This window comes from Liolophura sinensis, chromosome 10 (genome assembly GCF_032854445.1).
Source record: "Liolophura sinensis isolate JHLJ2023 chromosome 10, CUHK_Ljap_v2, whole genome shotgun sequence".
Lineage (NCBI taxonomy): Eukaryota > Metazoa > Mollusca > Polyplacophora > Chitonida > Chitonidae > Liolophura > Liolophura sinensis.
The window spans coordinates 13,695,023-13,707,000 of NC_088304.1; the positions used below are offsets into that span (position 1 = coordinate 13,695,023).

An 11,978-nucleotide genomic window follows, 5' to 3' on the forward strand; every position below is an offset into this window, starting at 1 on the left:
AAAGACACATTAACACATGGATAATCATCTCATACAAAATGTAAAAAAAAGTTTAAAAAAGCATACCATTTACCAAAACAGAAATGATATTGATAAATATATGCATGTAAATCTCATGCCTTGAAACAAAAATATGAAAATATTTCAGATAAACTTTGAAACTACATGTACATTACTCTGCTTAAAACCAACATGTTTGGTTTATTTACTGGCTCTTATTGAATCTACTAAAAATCAGGCAAATTAAATGCATGCATGCTTCATTGATTCAAATGAAGTTATTGACAAACCAAACAAAGTAATATGTGGGAGTGGGACAAAGTTTTGATAATTGTTTTCAACTGTCAGATCCATGGAGTGATGTTCAATCCCAGCCCTTGGACAGGGAATTATTTTGGACGTTCCACTGTCCCTCACGGCTTGACTGATAAAAACTACAGTTATCTTTGTGAAACATGAATACATTTTTTTCATGAAACAGTGTACAGGGAGTAGTTAAGATATAGCAGACCCCGCATTGATGATGTATGTGGCTATACAAACCAGGCAAACATCCTTCAGCACAAAAAACAGGATGATAGCCAGAATATACAGAGCCAATGCAGGACAGGATGGAAGCATAGTAGGCCAGAGTTACCGCCAAACCAGAAGAGCTGCAAGCTGGAAAACAAGGGGGATAACCAGAAGATTACGATGACCCATCCCATTTCTGAAGTCTAATTATAAAAATGCAGTTATGGAATAAACATAATCTACAATGAATGTTACATAGGCTCATTGATCTGGACCCAAATATGAGTAGTAAAACACTGGTTTTAACATCACTATTTCATTCATATAGCGCAAAACAATGTGTCTCACAGTGAAACATTTAGATCTAATTTTAGTGCTTGCTCAATGCAATGCAATGCTGAGGACACCAGGAGAATCGGGGGTGCGTGCTCTACGCTATGACATCTTTAATTCTGGGTTAAGCATATAACAGGCAGATAAGCTTAGTTGATCATAAACTCTGATTTCTTCAATTTTTCTGGCTAATGAAGAAGGTTGGAATTTTAAAGAACCTAACCCTTTAACAGAAATAAAGAAAAATCTATCCAAATCCCAATATCAAAAGCTTTAAATTAGGCCTAGTTTGGACGACCTGTCGGCTAAGGTCCATTGGACATGTTGTCAATAGTTTTCAATTTTCCGGAGAGTTACAAAAATTGTCAATTTCTTAAAGTCTCTGGCATGCCCTAACTAGGGTTTACAAAAAAAAAAAAAGACACTTTGACTTTTCGTCCTTTTTTAGTGTGGCCACAAAGTAGCAGATCTATTTTTTGGGTTTTGTATTTTGCTAGACTGTGTCAAAACACGTACCCAATATAATCTGTAGAGAGTAGAAAACAATTCCTAGCAGACAGTTTGGCATGTTCAGGAAATGTTCCTTTCCCACCAGTAACCCTACCACTCCAAATCCTTTACCATACCTAAAACAGAAAAACAAAGTGTATCATATTTCAGATCCTGGAAAACAAAATAAATATTGACACTGAAAATACATAGAGTTTGATCAAAAATAATTTCTTTTCAAAGTTCTGACAGATCATGGTGTTTGATAGCGTTGCTTGGGATGTTGTACCTGTAGATAATTTAAAAGGTATTTTAAGCTTATAATACAGGAAGTATATTAAGTGAGTGAGTGAGTGAGTGCTTGGGGTTTAATGTCATACTTAAAAATTTTTCAGTCATATAACGACAAAAAAAATCCTTAGAGTACATGTAATTGCAGGATGGATTTCCATTGCTCTTTTATCTAGTGCTGCTTCACTGAGACGCCTTACCAAAGGCAAGTAAGCCACCCTGCCCAAGCCATTATACCAATACAGGCCAACCAGTGGTTGCACTATCCCCTATCCCCCTTGCTGAATGCCAAGGTCTTAGGCGTGACTAGTCCCAGAATTGACCCAGGATTTACCGCTCCCAAAGCAGATGCTCTACCAACTGTGCTATCAGGGCCGGTCTGTGATTTTTGAATTTTAACTGTTTTTTATTTGTCTGGTTTAAAAGGCCTATTTCCTGTTTGTTCCGATTTTGGATGTTATCATTCTCATGTTGAAAAGCAACTATTTCCTGTGTTGGAGTGGGGATATTCGAGAGTGTCTGAATTTCTCGAGTGTCTGAAATTCTAGTAGAATTACAGTATAACATGTTCTCACCAGGACGTGTTGGATATACTGCAAATGCGGCATTAAACATGAATTATTCATTTATTCAATCATTCCCCATCAGTGACCACAGAATCACCTACTCGGAGCACAGCACCCTTGTGCAGCTCATCTTGTCATTGATGTCACAGTAAGCCTTGTATTTGGGGTTTTTGGCCTGCTTCAGCTCGATGTTGAGGGCATAAGCCGACACCACGATGCCCATGATACAGGCAACCAGCTTGTCAGCAAAGTTAGAGAACATTAGGTAGCCCAGTGTGGCCATGTCCATCATCTTGATTGATCGAGAGAGATTCTGTCTCCTGGACTGTCAGCTATAGAGATTACCTGAAAGTAATAACTAGTACTCATCAGATATAAAATAATATAATCTAAATTTCATATGCATGCCTGCTTTCACCAAATCAGTGATGATTCTGTTTATATATATATATATATATATATATATATATATATATATATATATATGATGAGTCCATCTAGACGGACTCAGTGTGATATTTTAAACTTCTGACATTCATTGCAACTCTCTTGCATCAAATGTCAGAATTTTGCAATAGCACACTTTGTCCGTCTACTTCGACTAGTATGCTAAATGTTCATATATCTGAACGTATCTACCTAAAATAAAATCTGTAAACTGTGATTAGATTAATTACTTCATGCTTAATTGTAATGTTCAACCGCTTGGTGAGCCAACAAGTACATGTAGAGGCAAGATTTTATTTCAAATTAAAAGAAAAGTAGGCTACATGATTAACAAATACCCGTAACGTTATTACAGATCAGATTTTTTTTGGTAAATTCAGTATTTAAAGCGCAAACTGATATACCAGTTGAATAACACAGAAGCAGTATTATATTAGATTATCGCCATAGATGGTAATCCCAGAGGTACTGGCTGATTTTTTAATTCATGCTCAAATGTCAAATGTTAGTTGACATATGTTACCAGATGCATGTACAAGTTGAAGTTCGCCACGTGCGAGTAGCTGTCAAATCGGACTACTATCAACTGAAGTTTACTCGCCTTCACGTTCCAAAGATTTCTTTGTCAGGGGACGTAAGTCATGATAGAACTTTTTATCGGATGTCGTATATCACCAGAAGAGAACTTCGTTGCAATTAGATTTTGAGAAACCGTATGTAGCTGTACCGCAATAACATAGGGCGTATCAGCGTGTTGTGTTTGCTAAATGCTAATTTCATGGTGCAACGTGCCAACATCAGTTTGAAAATCACTGACCCATGTCATTTATATAAACAGTGGACTTGTACTCATGAATTTGTCCCCTCGAGGCTTATATGCGTACATGAAGATTCGGAAAAAAAGTGACTGCCTTCCGCACATGGACTTTATTATTTATAGGTCAACTTCTTAATAAATGTTAGACCTATATCGATTGATGTTCCATCCACTGTCCAAAATTCCATATACATTGCTTTGAAAATTCCCCCACCCCTTCCTGTATATCTGTACAGTCCGCCTGTACGGCGTGGAGTGCCCACTATGTATGTCTGCTGACCGAGATAAAATATCGAGGCCCACATGTATCATCTTCTCCGTCCATAAGTGGGAAGGTCTGTCAGCAACATGCGGATGGTCGTGGGTTTCCCCCGGGCTCTGCCCGGTTTCATCTCACCATAATGCTGGCCGCTGGTCGTATAAGTGAAATATTCTTGAGAACGGCCTAAAACACCAATCAAATAATAATAAAAAAACAAACAAACAAATAAATAGGTATCACAAGCAATATGACTTCTGTCAGTTATAATAGAATCGTAGTATTCTCGAGCTCACCCTGTCCATGAAGGTTAACAGATCTAACGTATGTCGTTAATCTGATGTCTTTTCTAATAAAGTACCCTTAAAAGGCGAATCCTAACCTATATGGGTCTACGGTAGATAACACAGTGAAGATCACTGAAACCCTAAACTATACGGATTGTTTTATATGGTGTATTATATTTTTATACACGCAGAAGGTCGTGTTCATTATATGACACATAAAATAAGTAATTAGGCATAAATTATAAAATAGTTTGCCTATCAAGGATGACAGGTGATAACCTTTTCACATGTATACACCGCACGTACTTGTACGTGTACTATAAATAAACACTGTTAGTCTAAATGTAAGATTTCTTCATGGTTGGATGTATGAAAAAATAAATGAAGAAAAAATACTGGTTTCCTACAAAAAATATTCTGTAAGTGACTGGCGTTTCTTATCATTTCGTTTTAACGAAGCTGTCTTTCATTATGGATTTTTAATTGCGCTGATAGACGTACACACTTGTATAGGTCTGTTTGTATAATTATGTTCTTTTGTGTTTGAATGTTTTTGTTTACTTCATTTCACAATGAAAAAAATATATATTACATATCCGGGTGTATATAAAAAAACTTAATGTAGGTAACTAATGTATACTTTTTATTTTAGATATACCAGTACAGGACAATGTTTTATTTGCGCGATTTTTATGCATGTAGTCTTGAAATGTGTAGTAATTTTGTAGGCCTTCTGCTAATTTTATTTATTTATTTATTTGCTTGATAGGGGGAAACCAGGCAGAGCATCTTCCCGCGCACCACCGAAAATGAAGCCATCAGGAGATGGATTTGAACTCACAGTGATCTCAATGGTGAGAGGAAAATGGATCATTGCGCTGCGGTATAAAGCAGGCTAACTGCTCTAATATATAACCGAAGTATATGTACATTATACAGGTTTTCCCGGATGACGACTGTAGACCTTGGTCAATATTCTAATCCAGCTCTCTTTGCCCCGGCGGTAATCATTATTACACCATCAGATGAAATAATCTGATGTTACGTTTATTCCTGGCATGCAACGTGAAGTGGTTGGATGATTTCTTGGGTTCAGTGTCCTGCACATTTATTTATCTTACTTTAGGCGTATAGTATATATTTCCCTTACTTACCACGGCAGCCCTCGGGAGCTCGGTGGCAATGCACGATCGACGGCGTTCTTTTGTGTGGTGTTACATGAAGTTGTCAGAAGACCACTCACCTTTCCCCACTCAGCAAGTTGATCATCGCCAATATAACGTGTCAAAGATAATGGGTGGGTTGCTTTGGGCACTCCGGTTTCCACCCATAATGAATATACTGATCGCCATTAGTTAAATATGTTTGAAATGTGGTACCTTTTAAGCAATAATGCCCAAAGCAGACCACCGGCCTTTTGCAAGAAACAGACCAACTTTCTAATACTTGCCTGCATGGATGTATGACGCAAACATTTTAAAATTCCCCCAAAGAGAAAATTAAGCGTGTACATTCCATCTTTTAGCAAATGATTGTCTATCTACTTGGAATATGGAGGTAGAATGTGTTCTAAATATACATATATTTATTGCCAGGAACGCCCATGCCGAAAACAACATTTACTAGAGGCAGTGGAATTTCAAAAATGCAAGATCTGTTCCAACCTGAGACGGGATCAACAAGTCGCGAGTCCGAGCGATTTAAACACTCCGAAGAATCGTATACAGGCTTACAGAAAGTATATCCACACGGCCAAAAACAGACCCTTGTATATAAAGAACACAAAAATTGTCTTTAAGTTGTTGTCTGCTTTTTAGGTATACATAGCATCTGCCATCTGTCAGATTTGGGACACAGTTCAGTTGACATAACCCAAAACATTCTATATTTGGTGAATATGGCTTACCATTTTTCGGTGTTGTGACATACCTGCTTGTACGTCTATGCATGTAATAATAAGGGATTCGCCATATGTCTGATTCAAAACTCTCTGAATGTGTACATACAGTGTCACCAGATATTTATTGTTTATGGTGAAGCATGTAAACATATCTTTGCGTTATATATAGCTAAAACTGTCGTTCTATATTCTGTATAGTTACAACCCAGAAATGGCAATAAAACAATGCTACAACCTTACCTGAAAATGCGCTGTGTAACGGTGTACGTTACAATTGTCAGGCCAAAGTTTTGGGTAACTGAAGATGCGACGTCACGCTGTCTCACACTGCATGTAGTCGAAATAAGTGTATGTCTGCAAGCAATTATAATTGGCCGCCGTACACAGTTATGACGGTACAATACGCTGTAGTAAAAACCCGACGGTGACGCTTGTGTGAACATAAATTTTAAAAGCCCAGGCCCAGGGGGTAAATAGTATAGTAGAAAGCGGAGGTACTACCGACGGTGTGATAGCTGTCGAGGAAGTAGAGCTATCAGATAACGGGAACTACGTGTGTCTTACTGCATTGGAGAATCGCTACAGCCTATCGCGTCGGAGGAAGTGTAACGCGGGTTGCACTGTTATTAGATGCGGCTATTGTTAAGCTCCGCTATAAATTGCAGAAAGGATGGGGTGACACTGTCGCTGGCCTCAATAGGCTATCATAGTTAAATACTCTCGGTGTAATTAAACTGATGAAGAAGACAATTTGATGTTCGACATCATTAACACACGTATGGGCCTAGACTTATGTTCACGAGAAGAACTTTATAATTATAAGTCAATTATGATAACATCCCGTGAATTATTATAATTTGGGATCCCGACGTGTAGGATTGTCGAGTAATTTCTCTTCGTCAAGATCAATAAATTTTGTCTTCCACCAATAAGGTGTGCATATATATCTTTATGTATAACGCGTGGGAAGTTTGTAACTTACCAAAGATTTGTGGTTTACCTCAGGGGATATCGGCTTCCTCCACCCTTGAAGATGACAAGTGAAAAATTTTTTATGCCACATTCATGTGAAATGAATAAATTTAATTTGTTGCATGCTATAGAAAACATGTATATAGAAAGACGATACTGCGTGAATATGTACGTATACTTGTCGGAGGATCCTTGTGTTTGGATTAAACTGTATACCCATTAACCTCGAATTAACATCATACTTATCCACTTTTAAATTCAGCCTTAAAAAGTAGTTACTTAAACACTGTAATTTAATATCATAGCTACGCTTTTATGACTTAATTGATCTTTTACGCCGTACTCAAGAATATTTCACGTATACGACGGTGGCCGGTTCTATGGTTAAAGAAAACCGGGCAGAGCCTGCGGAAAACCCATGACCATCAGCAGGTTGCTAGCAGACCTTCTCATGTACGGCCGGAGAGGAAGCCAGCATGAGCTGAACTCACAGCGACCGCATTGGTGAGAGACTGCAGTGCCATTGTGCCGCGCTGACGTGATAATCCCGTCTACCACGGAGGCCTCCCCCACGCTTTTATGTTCTTTGATTTGACCATGTTTTTATTGCATACAGGTGCGCATACGAAAATGCTTTAGTATATCTTTTTCACTAAGGATATGCCAGGATCGATCACAAAATTCCTGATATAAAATATTAGATATAACTCAGTCAAGCCATACAATGGTTTTAATTTCCTGTCACATTGTTATCCAATACTGAATGGTGTGTTGGTAATTCGTAATCTGAATCAAGGTCGGATTCCATGAACAAAGCCATTTCTGACTAAAGTTAAAATTTAAACCTCTTCACAGTGCTTAGTTTTTGATAGTGGAAGTTAAATTTTGGACACGTGTCTTAAGATAGTATTGATAAGTTGAACAAATTTAAATTTCTGAAGTACAAAAATGGCCTGTAAGATAACATTTCAAATTTTGACCTAAGTCAGAAATGATTTTGAGGAATGGACCCCTAAGTCCTTGCTGTCACAGCTTAGATGGCTATAACTAAGCTAAATTCATTCAAATTTGTTGGATATTCTCCTCTGGTTTCGGTATCCAGAAAATTTTACACCGATCATTCCCATTTGCAAAATATCTGTCAGAACCTCTGTGGAATAACTTACGCAGTGTGAAGAATACCTTGTGCCCTTGGCGAAGGCATTTCATTTTGGTTTAATGATCCGGGATTTTTTTTGACGATTTTTCCCCGTTGCTAGATTTTGTAATGAACTGACATTCTTCGATTTTGATGCACATCCTTGGCATAAGCACCAATCCATTACCTTTTGATGGAGATGCGGACTAAAGCCTGATACAGGAATTCCATGTTCTTCGTGTTCTTCAGGTGTCATCACGTCTGTCCGCAATTTTACGGGACAATTCTGATGCATGAATATTTTGGTTAAGCTTTTTGCATAGCTTATCCTTTTCGCAAGAACCAATCCATTACAATACTAGTATGTGGTAAGGATTTTTCAATTTTTTTTAAACGATTCTTCATCATTGCCAGTTATCTTACTCTCTGGCAACAAAGTCTGAATTGAGAAATGCTTCACGCACAGATTTCGTGCACAGTTTGAGACTGACGCAATTAAGCACCAACTCATTACATTGGTGGTCATGATCTAGATTGAGATGCTTTTTGTCGTGCGCACGAGACCCGGCTCACTGTCCTTAGACATCTATATATACTTGTTTAGCTCTGAAACCGGTTGGCCATGTTCCCAGCTTAGCTTCCAGATTAACCATTGTTTCTAAAAGCTAAGCCGGGAAGAATGAAACAGATCTCAGATCAATACTTGTCACACATCATTCATATAGACACTCAATGATGCATCTTTTTAAAAGCGACAAACTAAGTGTAACGAACAATGGATTATATGCTTGTGTTCATCCATAGTTCCAGAACTTGTATAAATATAAATAACTGAGCCAACAATTAAGTGTTTAATTGTTTAAAGGAATAAGGATAGACTACATTTTTATACAGACAATCCGGCCCGCCCATACATCCATTCGCGTACTCACGTACATAAAATGTATACACTGCCTGCATGATCCCATGTGGCATGCGTATATCACACTTGCCAGTCCGTAAATTTGTTCGTGTGAATTAGTTTTATGCATCGTATAAACATAAGAAAAAGAGAGAAACGTCCAAGAATAATGATTGAGCGGGTAAATGCTTGGGGTTTAACGTCGTACTTAACAATTTTTCAATAATATGACAACGAAGGAATCCCAAGAGTGCATCTAATGTGCTTCCTTGTTGCAGGACGGATTTCCTCTGCTCTTTTTGTCAACCAGTCGTTGCATTATCCCCTTTATGCTGAACGTCAAGTGAGGAAGCTACAGCTCCCTTTTTTAAGGTCTTTGGTGTGACTCGACCCAGGATTGACCCTGGATCTACTGCTCCTGAAGTGGACGCTCTACCAACTGTACTATCGGGGCCGGTCTAAGAATAATGAACACCAAATTCCACATCTTTGTGCTATATCTTGGACCTAAATTTCTTTCGGCCATATAGAAGGCTTTCACTCATTCACTAAATCAATCAGTGAGTATAAAGGCTCATCCAAACAATTTATTCACAAAACGTGCAGAGCGTCTATGCCACGTCATATATAGCTCATCCAAACAATTTATTCACAAAACGTGCAGAGCGTCTATGCCACGTCATATATAAAGCCCATGCGTACTTGTTTACATTTATTGATTTCATTGACATTAAACGTTGTAGTCAAATATATTTCATTTATTTTACGGTAGACAATAAGGTAAACGCACAGAACACTGTCAAAATCATCCCTTCACCAATCACCCACATGTCTACATATGAACTATACGCACTACAGCACGTGTAGCCTACCTAGCCTATGAGCGCATTTTAACCGACAGAACAGTTACCATGTTTTTATTTATATATACACTGAATTATTTTACAGCATCAGCCACAGAACCAATCTTACAATGTCAACAAGTATAAAAGAAAACTGTAATATCCGTGCGGTAGCATATTTTATACATAACGTGCCTTTGCATGTGTTGAACTTTTGGTACCGCTATCTATATATATACTAAGGTGAGAAAGGTGAGGAAATCTTCTTTGATAACATCTGTATGCGAACAGGCCGGCTGGCCACGAGAGTGTTGATAACAAACAGTTCACTTCGACCAAGTCCAACTTAATAACAAAATAATATATACTGTAAATGGCCTAAAATTTTGGCCAGTTTTTTTTTTTAAAGAGACATATAAACATAATAAAAATTTATACATTTGGTGCTGAAACTTACATTTTCAAGTAGGATATCACCCTACTTTCCAAACCAACCATCAAACAACTTTCTATTAGGTCAATGGGGCTCTGAGAATCACACTCTACAAATCTGTTGATTAAACTATCCTGTTATCACAACATAATATATGTAGTATACAAAATAGTATCATGCCAGTCTAATACAGTCTTTATATTGAATTAAAACAGAGCATGTGTGCTATATATTTAACAGAATAATACAACAGACTGTCTGTCAAATTAAGATATTATTAATTATTAATTTAATGTCATTTATATAATTTATTATAATATACAACCAGTGCTCGTTGTTAATATTTTTTGTTTTAGGTATAATTAATATTGATAACAATGTACTGTATACTATTTCAAGCATGGGACAGAGTAAACCTTCGCGAAGTACTTATTTCAATGGAATCTCAGTAAATGTATTTGTTTGATTTGATTCAATCTCAGTGGTGCCTGTTTTACCTGGGACTAATGTAACATATTATATTTATATTAGTCCAAAGTTTTACTCAGTACTTAAGAATATTTCGCTTATATACACCGGCCAGCGTTGTAGTGAGAGGACTCCGTGAAGTAGGATTTCTAAATGTTAACTTGCTTATATGACAACGAAGCCTAACGAGGTTTAGAATCGAAGTACATCTGTCATATCAGATAATGTATTGATGAAATCAAACGCCCGGTGACTTCGTCTTTGCATGGCTTCTGTGCAAGATTGCTTTTCCAGGAAGCAATCCCTAAGAATGTCTGGTGTATGAACAGTTCTGAATGACAATCGCCCACGATGCCTTTGTTTAGAACATTCCCAACACATGTTTGATTGATTGGTTTATACGAGCTGCTACATAGCGGAATATCGTGGTCTCAGTCTAGTTTTCTGGAGATTGTAAGAGGTGTAAGATCATCCGAGCTGCATGTATATTTATATTGTTTATTTGACTCCTGCTTACCACCAAAGTGATGAATTTTTCACTTGTGCGATGTCATGTCAAGTTTATGGGATAGAAGAAATCAGAGTGCCCGCGGGAAAAAACACCGACCTTTGGGTAGCATGTTGCTCTGACGAACTTGCACACCCTTTTTGGTATAGACAAGTACGCCATATTGGTGGAAGCAAATGTTTGTCTGCACAAACAATCACATGAGCGACCTCGACCGCGTATTGTCACTATAATTAAGCCCCCTACAAGCAGCAAGAGTGGGTGAATCTACAAATTCCCTATCAAAGGCCGGTTTCGAACCAGCGCCTCTCGTTTGGAAGGCAACTTTTAACCACTAGAACTCGACCTGTTTCCCTACATAGCCTATGCATGTCTGAACGACATCTTTTTTTTTTTTATTAAAAGTCGCTAAATTTAAGATCCGGGACAAGACCAATGTATGGTTGTACTTAAGGGGTAATATTTACTCATTTATTCATCAGGGTTTAATCCGGAACTAAATTTTACACTACTGCGATTATGTCCATTTAATTTGTGGAGGAAATCGCATATGCCTATACATGTAGGCATACCTGAAAAATTGTCTAGGTACAAATTAATTAACTGAATATAGTTTTTTTTTTACTCCGAAAGCACGAACAAACAACTGATTAATTAGAACTATATGACAAACTGTCGATATTGATAACTAATCAGGCGATCATTGAATCATCACAGTTCTATAATTGCATGCATGCCTTCACATATCCTCGACAGTCCCTGTAAAAAGTTCAAATAACACTGATGTGATATGTGTAGGCCTTTGTGTGCTAAA

At 37.6% G+C, this 11,978-nt stretch overlaps 1 protein-coding gene across 1 annotated transcript; it reads right to left on the minus strand.

Annotated features, from left to right (window-relative positions):
- Positions 1-311: 311 nt before the first annotated feature.
- On the minus strand, positions 312-2,509 carry LOC135477254 (vitamin K epoxide reductase complex subunit 1-like protein 1). The gene is made up of 3 exons (XM_064757438.1): positions 2,294-2,509; positions 1,363-1,472; positions 312-660 (listed from the first exon to the last, which is right to left on the minus strand). Exons 1-3 carry the CDS (start codon positions 2,482-2,484, stop codon positions 365-367), a joined length of 597 nt encoding a protein of 198 aa, XP_064613508.1. The 5' UTR covers positions 2,485-2,509; the 3' UTR covers positions 312-364.
- Between the last annotated feature and the right edge of the window lie 9,469 nt (positions 2,510-11,978).

What these genes read in the sequence shown, in the direction of transcription:
- LOC135477254 (XM_064757438.1), bottom strand. Translation starts at nt 2,484, where the DNA reads ATGATGGACATGGCCACACTGGGCTACCTAATGTTCTCTAACTTTGCT. An exon ending in ACAAGGGTGCTGTGCTCCGA is followed by an intron (nt 1,473 to 2,293) that starts GTAGGTGATTCT and finishes TTTCTGTTTTAG; the next exon opens with GTATGGTAAAGGATTTGGAG. An exon ending in CTCTCTACAGATTATATTGG is followed by an intron (nt 661 to 1,362) that starts GTACGTGTTTTG and finishes CTTGTTTTCCAG; the next exon opens with CTTGCAGCTCTTCTGGTTTG.